The following is a 26,146-nucleotide window of genomic DNA, read 5'->3' as shown; positions in this document are numbered from 1 at the left end:
CCCATTGAGGCATGGACTCCACAAGACCTACGAACTTGTCCAATGTATCTGGCACCAAGATGTTAGCAGCAGATTCCTTAAATCCTGCAAGTTGTGAGGTGGGGCCTCAATGGATGAGACTTGTTTTTCCAGCACATCACACAGATGCTCATTTGTATTGAAATCTGAGGTATCTAAAGGCCAAGTCAACACCTTGAATTCTTTGTCATATTCCTCAAACCATTCCTGAACATTTTTTTTGCAGCATGACAGGGCACACTATTTTGCTGAAGGAGGATACTGCCATCATGGAATACCATTGCCATAAAATGATGTAGGTCATCTCAACAATATTTAGGTAGGTGGTATGTGCCAAAGTAACATCCACATGAATGACAGGACCCAAAGTTTCCAAGCACAACTTTGTCCAGAATATCACACTGAATCCACAGGCTTGACTTCCTACCATACTGCATCCTACTGCCATCTCTTTCTCAGGAAAATGATGCACATGCACGTGAATGTCCACATGTCCTAAAATAAAGAGATTAATCAGAGCAGGCCACCTTCTTCAATTGCTCAGTGGTCTAGTTCTGGCACTCATGTTTCCATTGTAAATAGTTTTGGTGGTGGACAGGGGTCAGCATGGGGCATGTTAATTGTTTTGTGGTAATGCAGCCTCATACACAGCAAACTGTGATGCACTGCGTGCTCTGACACTGCTCTCTCATGGCCAGTATAAAGTATTTCAACAATTTGCGCTACAATAGCTCTTATGTGGGATTGGACCATACCTGTTTCGACCTGACCTGGAAGTTATTATTAGCTTTGCCACCAAAGTCCTGAAAAGACTGAATATAAAGGAGCCATTCATTTGACCCAGATGAGTCAGCTCAGGAGTGGAGGAGGACAACACTCCCATGCGGAGATGAAGAAGAAAAAAAAAAGGAAAGAAGAAGGTGTGGGCAATTGATGATGTGTGGCCTATAAGGATTTACCATTATTTGGACTACTGCTAGGTGTAAATAAAAAACTGTGCTGAAAGAAAAGGCTGCATTTGGCCTAAATAATGAGAGGAGATCATAGCCTCTCGATCCATCCATTATCCAACCCGCTATATCCTAACTACAGGGTCTTGGGGGTCTGCTGGAGCCAATCCCAGCCAACACAGAGCGCAAGGCAGGAAACAAACCCTGGGCAGGGCACCAGCCCACCAAAGTCTTTATAATTATTTGAACAATGAAAGGATACAGTCTAAAATCAGTACTTTTAGGTGTTCATAAGATGATAAGTCTTGCATTTCTGAAATTTGATTGTGTGAATAATTAGCAACCTGTAAAAGAGTAAAAACAGGCAATGCATTTCAATAACTGTGTTACCAATACTAAAAATTAACAAATGTCACAAAGTTGCTAACATCAAATCATCAAAGACAGACAATTTTGAATGTAATCCTGCAATTTTTGTTAGTCCGCGACAATGTGATCATCTTAATCATTTTATACTGTGTATCTGACAAATAGATAGATAGATAGATAGATAGATAGATAGATAGATAGATAGATAGATAGATAGATAGATAGATAGATAGATAGATAGAAAACACTAAAAGATAGATAGATAGATAGATAGATAGATAGATAGATAGATAGATAGATAGATAGATAGATAGATAGATAGATAGATAGATAAACAGTGCCAACAATTCAAAATGTTGCATTTACATAAAGATATGCCACTTTTCTCTAAAAGTTTCATGGAGCCCATTTTGTGTTACTTCTTTTCCTCCAACAGTGCCACAGAGCCTCCCATTTGCTATCATTTTAATGCACTTATCAAGAATTTTTACATTATTAACAGGAGGTTTAGATAACAGTTCTCTAAAATTACTTATAGAAAGAAATAATAACATTTAACATGTCTAAGATGAGGAAAAATACAAATCCACTGTAACTATTGTTTGTAGGCAAGGAAATGTAAGTTCGTATATCTTTAAACTTTATTCTGTAAAGATAAATGATGGAAATAATATATTACATTTTTAAGTTGCCCTTTTACTTTCAATTTTAAAAGGTAATTCATTCGTATACACCTAATTAGGTAGTTTGGAATATTTAAACAATATTCAATATATCTGCACAAAGTTTTTAGAGCAACTCTACAAAGCAGAATAGTTAGATGGTACACCATTATCATAGTACAAGGTAAAACAATACACATGTGTCACATTTAAACAGTACCTTAAGATTTTTGGGGGGTGTAAATCCAAAGACCTCAGTAATTTCATTATGAGATGCATCAAGCTCAATGAGGTAAGGCATGGAGCTTACACAGGATAAATCTGAGAGAGGAAGAATATGTTAGTTATTCCACAAGTAATTTCCATAAAACTATATCATCAAACCAAAAAATATACAACTATTGAAAATGGAAAGTGTGAGAGTGACGCCATCTTAATAAGGCAATATTGGCATCACAGTCTCTGGTTGCTTTCAACTGGTTCATTATGCAGATGCAAAACCAGTTTTCTTAACATGATTGCACTGGGCACAGTTTTTAAACACTGACTTTTTTTCAATTGCTTCTGTTTTATGGAATACTCACATTTTATTCAGAACTGATATAATAAGTGTATGTGATCAGGGATGAATTATAAACACTTACTAATGGCATTTAAAGTGAATTGTAAACTTTGACTCGAACTAAGCGCTGTACATTGGTAAATATCAATAAATATCAAATAGTGATACAGAAAAAAAGTCAAAATGTATCACTACATTAATTTTCACAACATTACAAAATTTTAAACCAGATTATTGTTCAAAAACAGTATTTTCCTCCAGAGATGTTTTATGTTTCAAGAAATTTTGTACACTACATTAAACAAGAAGCCATCTTATACTACTGTATAGGCTGTCATGATGTCACAGGTCAAGTGTCACATGTACCAGGTGTCCAGAAACCATGTGCATCATATCCACAAGATACACAAAATGGTGGCACACTAAAGAAATAAAGACACCTGCACCCAATAAAACATAATCATTCAAAACTGCGCTGGCAATGACATTGTTGTCATAATAGTACAATTATTAAATAGATAAGAAACAAAAAAGTTTAAAATTTAAATGTTCCTGAAATTAATGGCTGCTGATTCAATCTCACCACATATATGACTTTTACCATTTAAATAAAAAAAAGAAACTTAAGTAAGTTTCCACAATCTTGAACCCTAGTACAGGACTATTCATTTACAAATTCAGTTGGGCTACAATTTTAAACCAAGAAACTTAGCTGGGCCAGACACTTTCAATGGCCAATAAGCAGCAGGTAATGACAAATTTGAAACCAACACAAATGAATGTTTTGAAAAATAAGTAATTTTTTATTCAATGCTTCCCTTTTAAATTTGGCCACAGACAAGTCACCAAGTGTATAACAAAACAATAAAAATGCTATAACGGAACAGAATCTGAGGTAGTAGCAATACTATTTTTCGACTTTTGAAATAAAAATATAAACATTTTGGTCATATCTGGCCTAGGCACATCTTAAAGTGCATAAAAACAAAACAATGTACAGTATTAGCAATAAGAGTTGTTTCCCTTTTGAAATAGCATAACAAAGTGCACTTAACAGAATAACAAAGAACTATCAGTACTATGAAAGCTATCAGTGCACAAGCCCATAACAAGTGAGAACAATAACTAACACACATGAACACAATGTCTGCGGCACACTGACGGAAAATGGGTTTGTTTTAAATCACCACATGTGTAATTGGGTAGGACTTTATTACATATCCCACATTATGATGATATTGTGATGCGTGTCACTGCTGCATGGGCTGTGGTGGGGCAACTGCACCTTGATAGGGCCCTTAGAGAGAGCTGAGTGACAGGATCAGTACAAGAGGAGGAGTTGAATGGCAAAAGAGCAGGAAGAGGCAGCAAATCAGAAGGCTACCCTTTTTTTTGGAGGTGTCCCCATGGCCCAGACAAAGAGAGGTAATTATAATAATTCTTTACATTTATACAACAGTTTTCTTAATACTCAAGGTGCTTTGCAAATTCCATGTAGGGAGGACATGGGACACAAACCCATAATCTCCTTACCGTGAGGCAGTAGTGCTACCACAGGGCACCATTTATAGCATGGCACACCAAATAGAAATTTGAAGATACCCCTGGAGAAGCGGCTCCTGTGTGTTTAACGCAGCAGCTTGTCACAGTATCATGGACTACTACTACCATTTCTAGACACACAACAACACACTGCATGCATTGTAGATTGAACGCTGCTAAGACTATGTGGAGTGTTGCGTTCATGGTCTGTAGTCCTGTAGAAATTTCTGAAGGCTCGTGAAATTTGTTTTTCTCTGTGTTTCTTATGGGACAACAGGCTGAGCCACTCGGAGGTTGCTTCTGGGCTGCATGTGGCCCATAGGCCCCCATTTGAATAGGCTGGCCCTAAGGAATCATCCAGGTTAGGAAACGCAGCTGAATGTAACTCAGACCAAAGAGTTTTTTTAATGATATCCTTTTTTTTTACGTAAATACATTGTACTGAAAAGATTTAGTGATAACAGGAAATGGATTCTAATTAACAAATATCTACTTAACCCGAACGTGTTTTCTGTTGGTACTGTCTCAACAGCCCAAAAGAAAATAAAAGATGCAAAACCAAAAAATTTCCATTTCCATCAATATAAATAACAATTCTTGAAAATGTTACAGTTAAAAAAAGAAAAGCTTAAGAATGTGTTTTCATGAATAAGGACATTCAGCCCAATAAAGCTTGTGAAAGTTTCAAAGCAAAAAATAAAAAACATTTAAAACAAAAATGGTTAAGGAGGTTTACAAAGTGCTACATCCAAGAGATAAAAGGAAAGTAAAAAAAAAAAAAAAAATAGTCTAAAGATAGAAATTGAGAACCTCAAGAAAATGGAAAGAGAAAATAAAAATAAATGAGACAAGCAGGAGGTAATGTCTTAGCACAGACATGAAGCATCTCTTTAAACAGGCCACCTGGTCACAACTGCAGCATCGGGGGTCCTAACCTTCTAGCTCAATATACAAAGAACAAGGAAGACCACTAACAGAATTTAAGCACATTTCAATAACATCATAATTTGCAAAACTGAACACTTTAATATAAAAATAGAAAATAACATGACAACAAAAAATGATCATAGAAACATAGAAACAAACAAATCAACAAAAAAATAAAATAAACCTGACAACAAAAACAGAGACCTGAGGCAGAGTCTTCATTGAACCATCAAAAAATACCAATGTACTGTGCCTGACAATATTCTAATGTTTCACCTACAGTTCTCCATTTGAAAAAGTATTCTCTAATATATTTTTTTTAATTTTAGGTTTAACCAATGTGCTGCCCACTATGCTCTATGTTCTTGTTGAAGACCTGATTTACATTAGCAGCTAGCATAAACATTATTCACCACCTTCATAATTTTAAACATTCTCTTCTATCATCATTTGCCTTCAGTATTCTTACAGAAACCTTATCTTTTGTGCTTAGAAAAGGGATAGTAGTTATTCTGTCTAGCAGAACAATAGAATTCTGTCTGGAACAATTATGTCCTTCTGGTAGAATAATCCTGAAAAATGCACATAGTGTTATACACAGTAGATGTGGCCTGCAATGAATTGTGTCAGTGCAAGCATAATCTCGTTTGACTTGTACTCCATACAGTCATTTATAAAACTTAACAATCAATTACTTTATTTACTTACTTCTATGTATCACATCATTGCTGACAGAGTTTATTCTTAAATATGGTCATATTGTAAATAGTGTCTTTTTGTACCTTATACACTTTATTTACTGTAAAGGGAGGTACATTTTTGCAGTGGCATTATGTGACAATGAAAAATAAATGAGGGACTAAGAACCTATAACAAAGAGACAGAGAGTTCCTGAAATTTGAACAGAAACTCCTTTTATTACATTTGGTTGACCAGAAGCTAACTTCTTCCACAAATTAAGAAAGCCATGTTTTGAAGGTCATTAAATTCTTTCATTCAACTACATCATTAATTTGAGTAGATTTCTGTGACCTTTTATCTTATTAGTTTCGGTTTTAAATGCATTTTTGCCTGACCTCTACCACTGTCACCGAGAATATGTTTCACTCTTTAGTTTAGATAATTCAGATGGATCAACTGCCTTTCAGAATTTTGTTCCCATGTAGCTTTTCCTTTCCTTAGCCTGTCAGATTTCCTTAGTCAAGAAGTACATTTTGTTGTTGTTATGATTCTTCTTCTACTTTTTATAATATGGTGAATGGTATTGCACACGACATTCTAAATTTGAACTCATGAAACAAAGCCGAAAATACTATTCTATTCAACAATTTCTACTTCATAATCTATACTATTACCTAACAAGTTGTTGGAGCCTCATAGAACTCTAAATAATGTCCAGAGTAGATTACTCATGTGGAGGAACACTGAACAGTCCATATCAAACAGTTTATAATAGTTTATACCTGGTTACACAAGATTGTCAAACTATTCCTGAATTGCATTTATTTATCCACTTTCCATTTGCAGTATTTCTCTTAAACTTTTGCATGATGTTTTTGATCATTTCCTTCTGAATACCAATTGATAGATAGATAGATAGATAGATAGATAGATAGATAGATAGATAGATAGATAGATAGATAGATAGATAGATAGATAGATACTTTATTAATCCCAAGGGGAAATTCACATACTCCATCAGCAGCACACTGATAAAGAACAATATTAAATTAAAGAGTGATAAAAATGCAGGTATAAACAGATAATAACTTTGTATAATGTTAATGTTTAACCCCTGGGTAGAATTGAAGAGTCGCATAGTGTGGGGGAGGAATGATCTCCTCAGTCTGTGAGTGGAGCAGGACAGTGACAGCAGTCTGTCGCTGAAGCTGCTCCTCTGTCTGGAGATGATACTGTTCAGTGGATGCAGTGGATTCTCCGTGACTGACAGGAGCCTGCTCAGCGCCCGTCGCTCTGCCACAGATGTCAAACTGTCCAGCTCCGTGCCTACAATAGAGCCTGCCTTCCTCACCAGTTTGTCAAGGCATGAGGAGTCCTTCTTCTTTATGCTGCCTCCGCAGCACACCACTGCATCAAAGAGGGCACTTGCCACAACTGTCTGATAGAATATCTGCAGCATCTAATTGCAGATGTTGAAGGACGTCAGTCTTCTAAGGAAGTATAGTCTGCTCTGTCCTCTCTTGCACAGAGCATCAATATTGGCAGTCCAGTCCAATTTATCATCCAGCTGCACTCCCAGGTATTTATAGGTCTGTACCCTCTGCAGACAGTTGCCTCTAAAAATCACTGGGTCCAGGATCAACCACCAGCTCCTTGGTTTTGCTGGTGTTCAGGTGTAAGTGGTTTGAGTCGCACGATTTAACAAAGTCCTTGATTAGGTTCCAATACCCCTCCTCCTGCCCACTCCTGATGCAGCCCGTGATAGCAGTGTTGTCAGCGAACTTTTGCACATGGCAGGACTCCCAGTTGTATTAGAAGTCCGATGTATATAGGCTGAACAGGACTGGAGAAAAGTACAGTCCTTTGCAGTGCTCCTGTGTTGCTGACCACAATGTCAGACCTGCAGTTCCCGAGACGCACATACTGAGGTGTGTCTGTAAGATAGTCCATGATCCATGCCACCAGGTATGAATCTACTCCCATTTCTGTCAGCTTGTCCCTAAGGAGCAGAGTTTGGATGGTGTTGAAGGCGCTAGAGAAGTCCAGAAACATAATTCTTACAGCACCACTGCCTCTGTCCAAGTGGGAGAGGGATCCGTGTAGCATATAGATGATGGCATCCTCCGCTCCCACTTTCTCCTGGTATGCGAACCATAATTGCTCAATTTTAATTTGCTGTAGAGTGTTATTTAATCTTTTTTTATAATATGTTTACACAGTCAGCTCTATGCATAGACACTGGTCATACAGGCGCCATGACCTAGAGGAAGCAGATGGGGTTTGGGGTGGGGAGAGGTGGGGGTGATAGATGGTGCTAAAACCCACACAAGTGTGTAGAATACCTCAATTTCCAAAGGAGACCCATAACCCCTGGATCTTCCACTTCCATTGCAGCCGCAAGTGTGTATTGTTCTTTAAGGGGTAAATTCTTCAACCTCACTTACGAATCTGAGGATCTTTCACCCACCACTGCCTAGGGAGTTGCCATGTACTATTGAACTGACCATGTATGCATTCATTTAAATCAGTTTCTTTTGTGCTTTAATTTTTTTCAGGATATACAGTATTTCTTTTGAGGATGAATCATCATTTCTCTAAAATGGAATTATTATTTTTAATTTGAATGTTTGTGTTTTCTCATTCAGAAAACTAGGTAAAGTTCTACATTTTTCATTTCTTTAGTGTACTTATCAGAAATATATTTGTTTTTGGAACATGTTTGTGTATTTCCACATAGTGTTTTAAACTTTATCACTCAATGATCAATTTGTAGATTAATCACCTCACTTGCTCTTTCTCTGTTTTTGTTTTTTGATCAGATTCATATTAGCCTAAATATGAATTCTATTATGGTTATCTAATCCAGACAATTTTGTGATATTGGTGCACTATGGCTTAGTGGATGGTTTTGCTGTACTGAGTTCAACTTTTGGCCTGGCTACCGTCTGACTACAGTAAGCATGCTGTCCCTTTGTCCATGGAGTTTTTCACCAAGTTCTCCATTTTCCAACAACATCCCAATAAGCGGAGTCTCTGCTTTAAGGGTGGAGGAGCTCGGCCCCCAACACAAAACAAATGTCCTCTGTTGTGAGCATCCTGTTTTCTGCCAAAGACTCATTCTTTTTTGTGATTACCACTTCTGAAGACATGTTTTGTTATGTAACACTTTTATAACATATTTTTCAAATTTCAGTAGAATGAAAATGTGCAGCGCACTATCTTGCTTTCTGTGTTGTTCTTTATAACCTGCAGTTCCTCCGTCTTGGGTATGACGTTAATCTACATCCAGCCCTGCAAGTAGGCCCTCCAACCAGCAGGGAAAAAACTGGGGGTTGGAGGCAGAATTGGTACTCCAGCCACCATAAAAAGCCTCACACTGTTCCATTCCATCCGAACTAGTGTGGTGCTGAGGTGTCACCCGCCACATGGCTGTACTTGGGTCCTAATCTGGGATCCTGAATTATTGTGTCATGTGGTGGGTGGGACAATGTGCTGTATCAGTGCCTGCTCCTAACCTCTCTCTCTCGGGACTCGGGAAAATAAAATATAGTAACTAGAGGGGCCAAGCCCCCTGGCGCCTTTGGCACCCAACCCCCAGTTGCGGACAGAATATTAGTAAAATCTGTAAATGTACAAAAGAAAAAATATTATTTATTGGAGTCAAAATCATGAAATTTTATAAATATGTAAAAGAAAAATTAATTATTACTTAATGAAGTAAAAATCATGAAATGAAAATAAGATATTTACTCTCTTACCGATTGGAGTATTCCCATTAAACTAAGGTCCACTATACTTGATGAGTATTTATATGAGACTAAATAAAAAATCCATTCGTTTTAACTGACATTCTTATATATAAAAAAAACTTTTTTTTTAAAAAATGACTCACCTAAATACAAACATTGGTGTTATGAACAGAGAATTTTTTTTAATAGTTTGTTCATGTGAAAGAAAGTTTACTCGATCAAAAATAAAGACCATGACTTTCCTCATATTAAAAACCATGACTTTCTTGATATTTTAGTTTATCATTTAAAAATGGATTAAGAATCTGAAAATCTAATGACATCAGATTAAAGTTCGATCAATTCTGAAAAGAATGATGCAAAACATATATATGTAGGTTGTAAAATAAGCCAGATTTAAAGCGTGACAAAAAACGTGACATAAAATCGTTGCACAAAGTCATTGCACTTTTAGGCTTAGGATTTTATATATATACAGTATATATATATATATATATATATATATATATATTTATATATACAGTATAGAGAGGGAGAGAGAAGATATTAAGGCAATATAAAGCATTAAATAAATTGTACTTTGGAATACAGTAGATCCCCGTGAAGTCGCGGATCAGAGTTCGCAGCCTCAGTCGTTTGCGGATTTTTCCTTAGAACCTAACTAATCATTTTTAGTGGAAACCGCAAATACCGCCACAATTTTTATGGCTTTTTTCATGGCAATACTGTACTGTAGAGAGAACAGGAAGCAACTATAGAGAAAAAAAAGGCTTGGGGTGGTGAAAGTAGCCAATAGAATTTGAAAATGCAACTCCCAGCAGTCCCTGCAGTGGCTCTGATTGGTCTTCTGCTGAGGGGGCAGGGGCTGTTGTTGTCAAACGATGTCAGTGTGGCTTTTAAAAAGGGGGCCGATGACCAAAAGCAAAAAAAAAGTTTTTGGAATTTGTGTTTCAAGTTCCTGTCTCTCTGTCTGCCTTCTGTTGGGTTAGCTGTACTTATTCATTTTGTCCTGGATAATTTCGTGGTTGGCGTCTGGATTGTCTGCCATCTGCCTGTGTACATGAGGACTGTAAATGGATTCATGGCCATCCTGCAAAGAAAGGAGTGCTCTTGAACCCGTTCACCCATCTTCACCATTTCAGGAACTACCAGTAGGACAATCTTTACATTCCCATTCAACGTGTGGATCTCTGGACTATCTATTTTCATCTTTTGCCATTTTTTATGGACTTTACTGTGTGTGTTTTGTTTGTGCTTTGTTGTATCTATACTAATAAAAGGCAAAGCCCTCACTCACTGACTGACTGACTGACTGACTCACTCACTCACTCACTCATCACTCATCACTAATTTTCCAACTTCCCGTGTAGGTAGAAGGCTGAAATGTGGCAGCCTTATTCCTTACAGCTTACTTACAAAAGTTAAGCAGGTTTCATTTCGAAATTCTACACGTAACAGTCATAACGGTCGACAACGTCCGCCATGTTGAACTTTCTTATTTATGGCCCCATCTTCACGAAATTTGGTAGGCGGCTTCGCTGCACTAACCGAAACCAATGTACGTACTTATTCCGGTGGTATGACGCCACTGTCGGCCGCCATATTGAACTTTCCAACGGTCTTTGTTGCTTATGGGCCCATCTTCAAGAAATTTGGTACGCGGGTTCCCAACGCTAACTGAATCCTACTTACGTACATATATATGTTCATAGCCTGCAGCTCGGTCACCGTGTGAGGCGGCGTTGGGTCCCCATCCACTGTCACTTACCGAGTCGTTTCCATGCCCGAAGATGGCACGTGCCTTTTCCATTCTCTTTGTTACATATTGCACGGCCATATCAGGCTCACTCTTGATATCCGGAGGAACATTGTGTCTTATGTATTAAATGACTGGGACAGGTTCAAGGTGTGGACTGATGTACGATACAGGAGATAATTATATTACATAGGAGCACTATAAGAGTGAAATGCTTAAGCCCTTCACCTATGGTTCTGCATGTGAGTTGATGGCTGCCGCTGAATTGTTCGGTTGTCGCTTTCAAGTGTACCAAAATGGCCAAATATTTTACACCTTTCGACAACCGCCAATGCCTCTTAAACATCTTAGATTCACAGGTTTCAGTAGTGGTCACTTTGATGTTTATGAATGTTTAAACTCTCAAAAGCTGGATGTGAAGTTATTGATAAAACCAGTTGTATGCTTACAACACTTGACAGATGCCGAATGTCACTTCAATACAAGTCCTAAAAATACTGTCGTAATTGAAACAAACCATGAAACTCAAACCGATTATGGCAGCAGCAATACAAGCTGTGAGATTTGAAACAAGATTAGTGTTCACATGGCCAACTGTATGTTGCATGCTCAAGAGTAAGCTCAGCGCACAGCTTGGTCATATTACAACCGGAGGGCCAAAATGACAATGTGGTATACAAAGATATCCTTAACAAATAATTATTGGTATATTTTCCCTCAGTTTAAAAAGGTTTAATTTTCTTCTTAATAAAAATTTTAAGGCAGTACTCCGCCGCTGCGAGGCGCGGGTATTTTGCTTGTTTAATGTATAATCCCCGTAAGGGGAACAGGGTCGGTATCATTGTTTTTGTTTTACATTCTTTATTTGCTGTTTGATTACCGGTTTGCTTTGTTTTTGTCTCTGTTTGTGAGTGTGTGCGGGTCAGGTCAAGGCTGGGTGCGTACCTGGAATCTCCACCATAAGAATAAATAAATCACCGTCTTCTCAACGGTGTGAATCTTAGCGGCACCAGACCGCTACAACGTTATTCATTTCTCCTTGCTGCTAATTGACTGCTGCCCTTTGACGCATCTCCAGCTGAGTGTTCTCGCATTTTCCGTTTTGTTGTTCTTAAAGCCCCAAGATGCCGCCAAAACACCCTGCACCTTAAGGCTTCTGGCAATGAAAACACGCTTGCATGAATTACAGTACATATAGCGGTAACATCGGCATTTTTCATTCTAACACTTCAGGAGACATAGCAGTACAGTACTGTACAGTATACTGGTTTACCTTTACATTCTTTTTTTAGGTAATGTATTAAGCTGAGTTTAAAATGAAATTAAAGTGTTTTGGGGACATATTTAGGGTTTAAACTATAAAAATAGGCATTTTTGTGGTTTTTCACAATTCACGGGTGCTCTAGGAACGTAAACCCACGAATTTCGGGACTGTACTGTACTACAATACAATTTGCTAGCAAAAAAATAGTCACGTTAACAGATGACTGGTGATAATGCTTTTTTAACGATAAAGAAAACAAATATCTAGTTACATAAGTAGGTCCTCAAACATATATTTCAAATGAAGCCATCTATTGCCTCATTATCTCAGGCCATTTTTAATTTTCATTGAAAGCAATGGGTTGATTCTTTCCTACCACTCTTGCCCTTTCATTCATTTCTTACAACTTTGCCCTACAACTCAAATTGCTGAAATCCAGAATCAGTTCAAGACTACTTACAGATTTTGCAGTTTGCCACTTAACTGGCTCTTCTCTTTGCACCTTCTATCCCATGCTGACATTAATATCATCTGCACTCACTACCTCATTACCACACATATTCTGCAATAGCTATAAGCAAACTGTAAATTAATTTTCATTTTCCTAATGTCTGCCAGTTCAATGCCTTTCATTAATATATCAAAATGGCTCAAGCAACCACAGTTTTCAAAACACCACTTTTATTTCAAGGCCATTATGAACTACAATCCAGTTTTACTTTTGCATCTTCTATCAATCACAATAGACCACATATTTCTTGTCTCATTTGTACAACAGCCTTGAAGGTCCTCTGCAGAGTGCCTTGCACTGTGGTCACAGCAATGAAACTGTTTTCCTTACAGTAGCAGACTAACTCTGGTCAAGCTAAATCTATCTCCACTATCTTGAGCTTTCTCAGATATTACGTGGACTTTGTAAAGGTTAATCAATCCTTGTTTGCCTCTTCTTTGAACAAAAATTCAATCACAGGTTGAGGGTAACGCTAATATATTAGTCCATATTAGCTGCTTTGTGTTTCATGCATTATTCACTGTCCTTTCTTCAGAAATTAACTGCAGTTTGTTGTAAGAACAGTCGAATACCCAACCAAAAGGACAGAAAAAATAATTATGGAGCGGGAAATGCAGGCAAATCAAGGACTGAAGCATAGGAATTGTAAGAATAAAATGGAATAAGCACAGACCCAAAAGGTCAGTGCATTAATCAATATAAAAGTTCAGGATGTAAAAACGAAACGAAAGATCAAAGTTCAAAGCACAAATTCTTGACAACATAATATCTCTTCCCTAGATAACTACATGATGAGAAGATTTAGATTCGATTGTTAATTTAATACTTGGACTCCTACAATACCGCATTGCCATTTTAAAAACCGTCCATGTAATGACAACATGCAGAGTTAATGCTGTCAAAACATGTGACAGCAAACTGTCAATAACAGTATAACTGCAACCTGAAAATGGCTGTGCCTGTGGAGGAAACCAATTATAACTTTGCATCACAATGACGGCACAAATAAAAAGGTAAAAAAAATGTTAACCATAAAAAAAATATATAACAAAAATGAACAAAAGCAAGCAAAGTCAGATCCAGTGTACCACAAACTAAGATTTACAATATAGGCCCTCTTCATTCTCTCTCTCTACACTTAAATGTGTGCAGGCAATACACAGTTCATTTGCTTCCATCTCCGGTATCTGTCCATACTTCTGCCTTCTTTTTTAGCCATTTCTTAACTCTAGGTTGTAACCTTTCAAGTGCCTGCTAGCATACATCTCAGCTACTTCTACCTGACTTCTCCATTTTATTGGGAATGCTACTGCCTGACTGGTGTATTCACTTTCCCACATCACTCACACTTTTCATCTGAACTACAAACTCTAATGGCTTCCTAGAGTCAATACAGACCAGTTCCAAAGTGTTGTCCTGACTCATATGTTGTTTCCAGTTTACTTTGACCCGCATACTAATTGTCCATCTCCTTCATATTATGATGTAAAATCTATGCTGGTCTTGTTGCCAAGAAGACAAAGGGGATTTCCATTACCGTCAATCCTGCTCCCAGTCAACTAAGATCCAAGCACTGTTTGAAAACCCATCTCTTCATAATGTACTGCTGTGGTGTTTTGCCCCTCTACTCTTTACCTCTGCCTGATTATTAGCTATATTTGAACATGTCTACTGTTACTGTTCTAAATTAATATACAGGACTGCATGAAGTAGTTCTTTCCTGTTCTCCACCTTAAATTTTGTTCTGTTTTGCTGTGTAACTTTATACTCTTGCCAACCACTCAAATATATTTTATGTATATTGATTTTTGTAAGTGGCCATCCATTGTCACATTGCTTATACATTCTTATGACACAGTACATTTTGAGCACTTGCTACTTTTTTATGACAGATAACATTTATAAAAATACAATCAATTAACCTTGGTAGGCTCCAAAGGTATTGGATTTCAAATTAATCAGTCAGTCACCTTGTCGCCTGAGCATTGTGCTTTGTAATCATTCATCAACCGTACTAGTGAAACTCAGGAGGCAGCTTAAAGTCCATATATATTTAGTATTCTGTACTGGCAGATTTATACATATTTTTGCCTTGCTTGCTATACCCACTGATATTTTTCATTCAAGGGAGTAGGCTGAGACCACTTATTATCACATTGCTTGCACATTCATATTGCAAAGCACAATCTCACTTCTTACAAGTTTTTTATGACAAGCAAGCTTTTATAAATATACAATCGATTCACCTTGTTGACTTCTGTGTAAGTCATGGTCCACAGAAAACATCCCCCTTACATCTAAACAATTACTGCTCTTTTGCATTTGACATTTACTCACCCATTTTACTAATGTATATAATGAGACACAACACAGTCCTCACACATCCAGAATAATCATGCTGTCAAAATCAGGCAGCTATGTCTTTGAAATTTTTCATTAGAGCAGAGTGCTGAGATCACCAAATATGCATTGCATATTATACAAACAAAATTCATTTCACACATGGCATGGTCTGGATCAAAGTTACCTGCAGTTTTTTGATTTATTCCTGATTCCTGCATCCCTGATGTTTAATGCTTTTTTTTAACTAAATATCTTATGAAAAAACTGTTAATTAATATACGGAAACACACATTAAAAGGCTGTACTGATTCAAATTTCTAATGTAGATTGAAAACTTGTCACTGTGGAGCTCCCTTATTTTTTCTCTACACAAAAAAATATTACAGCAATATTTTATAAAATGCTCTCTCTCATTCTCACTCACACTGGTATTCCTTCTACATCATCCTGGAAATTAAATTTCTTAACCGTATCTTCTAGACGGCCCAATGTTAGGAAGTACTGAAAGCATTATACAGGTTAAATCCTGTTATAGCGAATACCAAAGTAATTACATTTTCAGAATAATGAATACTTTTTGGCGGCTCGGACAAATGTTCATACAACATCATCTTTAATGGATTTCATTTTAACGAATTGTAAATTTCAGTATAATGAACAGTTTTGCAACCAAAAGTGGCCATCAAAGATAACAATGCCATGGCTACACTTTTGCCAAGTCTCGGGAACTCTGCAATAGGCTGTCTCTTTCTTGTTAGACCAAATTGTGAAATTTCTGGACTCTGGCAGTCGGCAAGAGTGTAGTCGTGACATCATTCAGGTATAACCGCAATCTGAGACAGTGATCCACTGAGCATCCATGTGGGTAGTTGTGTTGTGTATGGATACCATACTGTTCAAATTTCATAGTGCTTCAAAAAGTTTTTAGAAAATACTGAACAAAACTACATTTTGAACAAAGAAAGTGGGAAACGGTGACAGTATAAGCTGAAAAAAAGTAACATCTAACATCTTGTTTTCAAATAAAATATTTTTTGCAGTTGAAGAAGTGCTGTTTTTTATACAGGTATTGTCAAGCTTTGGTCACAGAGCTGCACGAGAGACAGGATGCTTTATTACTGCATAGTGAAGACACATACAGTCTCAAGGCTTCATCTAAAATAAGACTCAAGAACACAAGACAGGAGCCACAACACAGAGGCAATTGTCCTGCTTTAGCTCCCATCTTCAGATTAGAACACCAGCTGCTCAAAATCACCACTGTGGCAGACCAAGAGAGTGTGAGGAAGAAAAGGTCAAAGCCCAGTGTTAAATGTTCTCAACATCGTGCAAGAAGCACGTTACATTATAAGCCTGATCCTGCACAGGCCAACCAATTATTTTGCCCTAGGTTTACTGCTCGCCAGACAAGGAAGAGCAGCTACAGAGCTGTCCTTGTGCTGGTACCATTAGAAATGGCAAATTGCCGGTGACCCCAGTCACAACAGTATACATATTTTACCCATATTTGTTATAATTAAATATTTTTATGGTCGCATGAATTTTGTTACAGCAGGATTCCACTTGTACTTGCTTGTGTGCTTAAAGTTTGTTCTTCTTAATTGCTTCTACTTCAGGGGTGTCAAACTCTGATTCTGGAGGGCCACATTGGCTGCAGATTTTCCTTCTTGACATTTTTTTCTCATCAATGACCAATTTCTGCTGTTACTTGACTTTATTTCCCTTCATTTTAATTGCAGTGTTTTTAAGATTCCTTAAATGGAACCAAAACAGATATGAGATGTGAAGTGTCCCAACAGATGACCAGGTATCGGGTCCTCAAACTCAACCAATATCACTCCAACCAGTTTCTTAATTAGAAGCTGATACTTGTTGTTAATTAAGCCTGTTATTTAATTTGATGGCTTGTTGGTGCTCCAATTCTGTCACAACAGGCATTTCCAAAACTGTTGACTTTCTTTTTTTAAAGAACAACATTAGAATGTTTTGTGGACCACAACACATCAACATTACTGAGACCTTTGCCTTTCTTTGTTTTCAGATATTGTATGCTGGACACAAGCTGTCTGATCATGTCTTAGCTTATTTTATATCTCAATCATATGAGGTCGCTAATTAAGGAAAAAAGTAATAATTAAGGAGTCTGAGTGACCTGTAGCGATAGTAGGGAGCAGGTTGAGGAGACCCTGGAGAGGAGAGGAACAAGACAGAATACATGTGTGTAAATGAGAGGGAGGTCAGTGGAATGGTGAGGATGCAGGGAATAGAGTTGGCGAAGGTGGAGGAGTTTAAATACTTGGGATCAACAGTACAGAGTAATGGGGATTGTGGAAGAGAGGTGAAAAGGAGAGTGCAGGCAGGGTGGAATGGGTGGAGAAGAATATCAGGAGTAATTTGTGACAGACGGATATCAGCAAGAGTGAAAGGAAAGATCTACAGGACGGTAGTGAGACCAGCTATGTTATATGGGTTGGAGACGGTGGCACTGACCAGAAAGCAGGAGACAGAGCTGGAGGTGGCAGAGTTAAAGATGCAAAGATTTGCACTGGGTGTGACGAGCATGGATGGGATTAGAAATGAGTACATTAGAGGGTCAGCTCAAGTTGGACGGTTGGGAGACAAAGTCAGAGAGGCGAGATTGCGTTGGTTTGGACATGTGCAGAGGAGAGATGCTGGGTATATTGGGAGGAGGACATTAAGGGTAGAGCTGCCAGGGAAGAGGAAAAGAGGAAGGCCTAAGAGGAGGTTTATGGATGTGGTGGGGGAGGACATGCAGTTGGTGGGTGTAACAGAGCAAGATACAGAGGACAGAAAGATATGGAAGAAGATGATCCGCTGTGGCAACCCCTAACGGGAGCAGCCGAAAGAAGAAGAAGAAGAAGAAGTGTTAAATAGCAAGTGTCACACACGTGCGCATGGGAGGCAGCTAAAGGGTTTGAATAAGAGTAGTTCCGAGGCATACCGGGATTTGTGGCAGAGTGCACCGACTCCTTTTCTCCCTTTCTTGTAGACCATTCCCGGGAGATTCCACCTGGCTATCTTGATGTCACTTCCGGGTCTGAGCCTATGGAAGGAGACCTTGCTGGCTCCGGCCACTATGATGTCACGTCCGGGCTCAAACCGATGGCTGATGACCTTCATGAGCCCGACCCCTATGATCTCACTTCCTGTCTTTCCCTTTAAAAGCCTGCACCTTTTTCCTATTCCCTCAGTTCTGTTCTGAACTCGATTTTGTGCAGATCAATGCTGTATTCAATTTTGTGACTTTGCAGCCAAGAAATCAATTATACGGGTGGCTGCCCCAAACCTTTCCATAACGCTGTGTCGGGTTTCTGACACAAGTCAATGAAAATTAAGGCAAAAGAAGGTAATAAGTAGCAAAATGTAATTAAGAAATGAAAGCCGGCAAGTCACTATAGCCCTCCAGGATCGGATCTGGACACCCCCGTTCTATTTCAATAACTATGCACTCATTTATTACCGTAGATTGTACAATTTGTTGAATGGAACATTATATCCATCCATAATAGAATATACATATTGTATGGACACCAACCACCTATCTAAAAATCTATCTGTCAATCCATAAATAAACCAAAACTAAAATTAAGATAAATTGCCACTTAACTTCAATTTGAAATCACATCTCTGGTGTCCAATAAAGTTTAGAGCTAATTTTAAAATCTTCCCTGTCACACATAGAATTATAAAAGGTTTACCTCTCCCACTTAAGTTCTTTGTATTTTTCTTTATTAATATACTATAACATTTCCCACTTAAAAGCTGTCATAATAAGCACTATGGAATGCTTTAAATAAAATTGAGTCTTTTGTCACACTAGCAAAATACCGCTTTTCGCAGCGGAGATATACATACATATATATATATATATATATATATATATATATATATATATATATATATATATATATATATATATATATATATATATATATATACTGTATATAGCAAAATCCCCACGCTTCGCAGCGACGAAGAACCTATATCTATATCTATAGATATATATAAATATATATCTATATCTATATCTCTAGATATCTATATCTATATATATCTATCTATCTCTCTCTCTCTCTCTCTATATATATATATATATATATATATTTATATATCTATATCTATCTATCTATATATCTATCTATCTATATCGATCCATATCTATATATATATATATATATATATATACAGTAATCCCTCCTCGATCACGGGGTTATGTTCCAGAACTCCCCGCGATAGGTGAAAATCCGCGAAGTAGAAACCATATGTTTGTGTAGTTATTTTTATATATTTTAAGCCCTTATAAACTCTCCCACACTGTTAACATTATTAGAGCCCTCTAGACATGAAATAACACCCTTTAGTCAAAAGTTTAAACTGTGCTCCATGACAAGACAGAGATGACAGTTCTTTCTCACAATTAAAAGAATGCAAATAAATCTTCTCTTCAGGAGCAGAGAATTTCAGAGGGAGAGAGAGAGAGAGAGCGCTCGCAAAGAAAAGCAAACAATCAATAAATCAATACGTATGCTTTTAAGTTTGCCACGGCAATTTTTAGAGGAGCGTCAGTATCTTCTAAGCAAACAGCCCCTCTGCTCACATCTCCTCCGTCAGGCGCAGAGAACGTCAGAGAGAGAGAGAGAGAGCGAGATTAAAGCAAACCATCAAAAAATCAATAAGTGAGCTTTTGGAAGCACCGCGATAAAGCGGCATTTCTTAGAGGTGCGTCCGTATCCACTAGGCAAACAGCTTCTGTGCAAGCAGCACCTCTGCTCACACCCCCTCCGTCAGGCGCAGAGAATGTCAGAGAGGGTGAGAGAGAGGCAGAGACAAGCAAACAATCAAGCACCGCGCAGTAGGCATATCTTATAGCATTGAGGAGTTTTAGTTAATATGTAATACATGCTCTGATTGGGTAGCTTCTAAGCCAACCGCCAATAGCGTCCCTTGTGTGAAATCAACAGGGCAAACAAACTGAGGAAGCGTGTACCATAAATTAAAAGACCCATTGTCCGCAGAAATCCGCGAACCAGCGAAAAATCTGTGATATATGTTTAGATGTGCTTACATTTAAAATCCGCGATAGAGTGAAGCCACGAAAGTCGAAGCGCGATATAGCGAGGGATTATTGTATATCTCCCTTGGGATGCGAGCAGCTGTTGCTGGGGGTGCCAGAAAATTGTCATCGCGAAGCAGAGCCTTACTGGAAATTTGAGGCATATGAATTGAAATGGGAAATCAGAGGGTATAATGGTGATGCGAGGAATACATTCAGAGTGTGGCGCTCTGCTGTTTTTTTGTGAAGCAGCCTTTACACAGGGTGTTGTTTGCAGATGGGTGCAAAGTTGGCTCAGACAGGAAGCAGAGGGTGATGGTGCGAGGAACCTCATCAGAATTGGTTGATGTTAAGAGTGGTGTTCCACATGGGTCAGTGTTAGGGCTGCTGCTATTTTAAAATTATATAAACAATTTGGATAGGAATATAAAGTAACAAGTTGGTTAAGTTTGCAGATGATACCAAGCTACGAGGATTGGTAGATAATGTAGAATCTGTTGAATCATTACAGATAGACATGGATAGCAAACAGGCTTGTGCAGATGAAACTTAATATAAGTAAATGTAAAGTATTTCACGTAGGAAGTAGAAATGTTAGGTTTGAAAACACAATGAGAGGTCAGAAAATGAAAAGAACACCTTATGTGAAGGATTTAGGAGTCATAGTGGAGTTGACAGTGTTTAGAAGCCATTAAGAAGGCTAACAGAATATTAAGTTATATAGCACGATGTGTGGAGTGCAAGTCCAAGGAGGTTATGCTCAAGCTTTATAATGCACTGGTGAGGCCTCATCTGGAGTACTGTGTGCAGTTTTGGTCTCCAGGCTACAAAAAGGACATAGCAGCACTAGAAAAGGTCCAGAGAAGAGCGACTAGGCTGATTCCAGGGCTACAGGGGTTGAATTATGAGGAAAGATTAAAAGAGCTGAGCCTTTACAGTTTAAGCAAAAGAAGATTAAGAGGTGACATGATTGAAGTGTTTAAAATTATGAAGGGAATTAGTACAGTGAAATGGGCTGAATGGCCTGGTCTTGTCTAGATTGTCCCAAAGTTCTAAACCAGATCTTCAAAACACTATCTATATGTACAGAGGCACAAAATACAAATCACTGTTTGTTCTATATATTGCCTTCAAGTGAACATATAAGAAATTCTGCAAAGCACTTATTAGAAAATCATTTTGCATAGCAACACATTGTTTTATGACAATTGACATGAATATAACAAAGAATAAAAAAGAGGCTATTACCTTTGATTTTATTGTAGGAAATGTCCAGTTTCTGTAAATGGACATATTCATTCAAAATGTCTATATCTCTCAACTTGTGTGCCTGTTAACAGAAAATACAGATCAAAATAAGTGGAAACCCATTACAATAAAATTTACATTATACAAATCCAGCTCAAAGACAGCAATGACTCACATATAAACACAAATGTAGATAAGCTTGTTCGATGCCAGTAGCAGTGCGACCAAGATAAGAAAGACCTTTGTAGACGATATCATCTGTTAGCACCAGATCATCCTGAAAAGATAAAACAGGACGCAAACAGGGAAATAAAACATGTGAGCAGTATAGCCAACATAGCTTTGATATAGTACAAGACTGGAGTTGCTTTTCTAACAAATGAAATTTAGTGAAGATGGATGAAGCTAAGAAAAAAACCAAAATAAATCAAACCTGGTTAACCAGTTCAGGGTCACAAGCTTGGAGCCAGCCCTGAACATTATTGCGGGGCACCACAACTAACTCATACAGGGCCAGTTTAAAGTCAATGGGTAACATGAATTGCATGTCCTTAGTTTATATGAGGCAATGCAGAGCACATACAAGAAAACCCACACAGACATGATCTGTCAGACAGTGCTATGGCTGAGACTGAAAAAGACTCTGGATCTGTGAGGCAACAGTACTTTAAAGAGTATCTAAAAGTAATTGGATTTACTGCCGTTATAATTTACTTAACAGGTTCTGATTGGTAAGAATGATAAACATATAAACACAGAAATATTTCTTATGGCCTCTGTAGTTTTTCAATATTGTTATGTAGCCCACCACCAATGATTTTTGTAATATTTATTGCTTACTGTCTAGAGGTATGTTGTTAAAATAAGTGTTAATCTCAAGGCTCTTTCTATAAGACAGGTTTTAAGGATTTCATTCACTCTTTTGTAGAGGAGAACTGTATTTTTCCCTATATAAAAAACTAAATTATAGTTAAAAATAACAGAAATTTGACAGTTTTAATTTAAACATTTATTTTTTAAAACCTGCATATACTATACCAATGCAGGTTTATTAGAAGCAATGACAATGTCAGATGCAAAGCAGGAACCAACTCTGAATGGATGACTTTCAGGCTAACTTGGACGCTCTTGGGAAGAGGCAAGAAAATGAATATTTGGGGGAAACCCTTGTGGATACAGAAATGAATGTGCATGTCTCAAAAAGTGGGTGTCAGGGTGGGATTTAACACAAGAATATGGAGCTGTGGTACAGCATTCCACCCTTAGATCTCCTTATTTTATATATTACAGTCATATGAAAAAGTTTGGGAACCCCTCTTCTAATTCTTTGGATTTTTGTTTATCATTGGCTGAGCTTTTAAAGTAGCAACTTCCTTTTAATATATGACATGCCTTATGGAAACAGTAGTATTTCAGCAGTGACATTGTTTATTGGATTAACAGAAAATATGCAATAAGCATCATAACAAAATTAGACAGGTGCATAAATTTGGGCACCCCAACAGAGATATTACATCAATACTTAGTTGAGCCTCCTTTTTCAAATATAACAGCCTCTAGATGCCTCCTATAGCCTTTGATGAGTGTCTGGATTCTCGATGGAGGTATTTTTGACCATTCTTCCATACAAAATTTCTCCAGTTCAGTTAAATTTGGTGGCTGCCGAGCATGGACAGCCTGCTTCAAATCATCCCATAGATTTTTGATGATATTGAAGTCAGGGGACTGTGACGGCCATTCCAGAATATTGTACTTCTCCCTCTGCATTTGAATGCCTTTGTAGATTTCAAACTGTTTTGGGTCATTGACTTGTTGGAATATCCAACCCCTGCGTAACTTCAACTTTGTGACTGATGCTTGAACATTATCCTGAAGAATTTGTTGATATTGGGCTGAATTAATCCGACCCTCAACTTTAACAAGGGCCCCAGTCCCTGAACTAGCCACACAGCCCCACAGCATGATGGAACCTGCACCAAATTTGACAGTAGGTAGCAGGTGTTTTTCTTGGAATGCGGTGTTCTTCTTCCGCCATGCAAAACGCTTTTTGTTAAGACCATATAACTCAATTTGTGTCTCATCAGTCCAAAGCACCAAAATGAATCTGGCTTGTCTAAATGAGCATTTGCATACAACAAGTGACTCTGTCTGTGGCATGAGTGCAGAAAGGGCTTCTTTCTCATCACCCTGCCATACAGATGTTCTTTGAACAAATTGCACTGAATTGTAGAACAATGTACAGATACACCATCTGGAGCAAGATGTTCTTGCAGGTCTTTGGAGGTGATCTGTGGTTGTCTGTAACCATTCTCACAATCATTTGCATATGCCGCTCCTGTATGTCTCTTGGCCTGCCAGACCTGGGTTTAACAGCAACTGCGCCTGTGGCCTTCCATTTCCTGATTCCATTCCTTACAGTTGAAACTGACAGTTTAAACCTCTGAGATAGCTTTTTGTAGCCTTCCCCTAAACCAGGATACTGAACAATCTTTGTTTTCAGATCTTTTGAGAGTTGCTTTGAGGATCCCATGCTGTCACTCTTCAGAGGAGAGTCAAAGGGAAGGACAACTTACAATTGACCACCTTAAATACCTTTTCTCATGATTGGACACACCTGTCTATGAAGTTTAAGGCTTAACGAGCTAATCCAACCAATTTGGTGTTGCAAGTAATCAGTATTGAGCAGTTACATGCATTCAAGTCAGCAAAATTACAAGGGGACCCAAATTTTCACACAGCCAGTTTTTCACATTTGATTTAATGTCATACAACTAAATACTGCTTCACTAAAAATCTTTGATCGGAAAACACCCCAGTACTCAGATGTTCCTAGGAAATGAAAGACATACCACTGTTATCTTTTTGTTGAAAACAGAGTAAATTATAATGCAGGCTGAGAGGGGTTCCCAAACTTTTTCATATGACTGTACATTGGCATATATAGTTTCAGTTATACCAAGTTTGAAAAATGTTGAAATTAGGATTTTGAAAATGTGTTGTGACTGCATTTTATTTGTTTATTTCAATACTCGGCCTTCATTTATCTTAACTAAATACCATTTGTAAGATATGTTACTCCAGTCACTGAACATTCTTCAAAACTCCCAAAGTTTTATCTCATAAACACAGTAATTAAATGGCTTTTTCTTTATTTTTCCTGCAACATATGATGCACACCCTGTAACCCTAACCAAGAAAAAGAAAAAGAGAAGAAAATGAAGCAATGGATGAATTGCACCACAGACAAATGACTAGGAAGACGGAACTGAAATCAACATTTTTGGCACGAGATTGCATTTCTTGCTTTGATAAAAGATTTTTTTTCTTCTAAATTTTTAATTTAAACTTTACTTATCCGCAAGGGGAAATTTAGGTGTTACTGAAACTCAAAGGTATACATAAACAAACCCTCTACCTCCCAGGACCCCAACACATATAACATTTTTCACACTGAAAAATTAAACACCAAGCTTAGAGCAAGAAAAAGAAATTCATTTGCATGATTTTCAAGAATTAAAACGTGTCTCTAAAATCTTTTTTTTTTTTGACTAAAAGTTAATAAAGCCTAAATGATGTAGTAGGAAAGGCTAATATAAAATAAAGATGGATTATGAAAGATTTTCGAGTATGTCCGCAAGCAGACCCCCAGAAATATGCCTTGATGTGCATAACCTGAGAACATTTTAACAATTTAATCGTGAACAGACCATTCAGCCTGATAAAGTTCTTTAATCCAATTTACCGATTACACCGAAAAAGCATAAAGTCGACTTTTGTTTCTTCCCAAAGTACTACTGCGGCTATCTGCCACACTGCTTGGTAATTTATTCCATGCATCTGTGTTTCTCTGTTTATAAGCATCTTAACAACTACATGTACAAACAATTGTATTTGTAACTAGCCTATGTCTGAGTGTCCAGTTCTTAAACAAATTCTGTAACAGTTTCATATCATAGAGGATAACTTTATGCTTTTAAAAATATAAATAGACATCAGTATTTGAGCTAATCTTATTAAACGTATTTTTTGGTGGAAAGAAATATAGGAAAATCAGGTTTATCCAAATTTCACATTGCCACTTGTCACACTAGGAAAATCCTGCCGTGCCATGTGGAATGCCTTTAAAATTGTGCATAAAACACAATTTCGTTTATAATTTCGAAGCTGCCTGTCTTGCTCTATTAGCATAAGAATTACAAAGTTTTTATGTTCGGTTGGGAAACGCTTTCCTTGTCCTCTGAAATGTTCGTCCATTTTATTGTAGTATCGTTTGCTGGTCAGGGACCAATCCTGGATCGGCTGTCCGTAAGAGAGTACACTCGCACTCGGCAAATGTATTATTTTTCAACATGTGCATGATAACCTTAAATGGATTAAAATAAATAAGCAGCAGTAGTAATTACACGCTGACTTTTTATTACCATCTGTCGCCAGTCACAGCTTTTCTATCAATTGCTGACAACTCCTTCTCCAAAGGCGCTATAAAGCGG

The 26,146-nt window shown here is 37.7% G+C and overlaps 1 protein-coding gene across 2 annotated transcripts in view; it reads right to left on the bottom strand.

The window, feature by feature from the left end:
• Positions 1 to 26,146, bottom strand: part of lrguk (leucine-rich repeats and guanylate kinase domain containing) — a 122,652-nt gene that overhangs the window by 96,177 nt on the left and 329 nt on the right. For both annotated transcript variants that reach the window (XM_039761364.1, XM_039761365.1), the window contains exons 2-5: positions 21,832 to 21,933; positions 21,657 to 21,738; positions 2,220 to 2,320; positions 1,231 to 1,312 (exon numbers count right to left, since the gene is read on the bottom strand). In XM_039761364.1, coding sequence (XP_039617298.1) covers positions 1,231 to 1,312; positions 2,220 to 2,320; positions 21,657 to 21,738; positions 21,832 to 21,933 — 367 coding nt within the window. The remainder of the gene's footprint in view (positions 1 to 1,230; positions 1,313 to 2,219; positions 2,321 to 21,656; positions 21,739 to 21,831; positions 21,934 to 26,146) is intronic.

Source organism: Polypterus senegalus, chromosome 8, assembly GCF_016835505.1.
Source record: "Polypterus senegalus isolate Bchr_013 chromosome 8, ASM1683550v1, whole genome shotgun sequence".
In the NCBI taxonomy this organism is placed as follows: Eukaryota; Metazoa; Chordata; class Cladistia; order Polypteriformes; family Polypteridae; genus Polypterus; species Polypterus senegalus.
The sequence above is the reverse complement of the archived record's forward strand: the minus strand, read 5'-3'. Positions and strand labels throughout refer to the sequence as shown.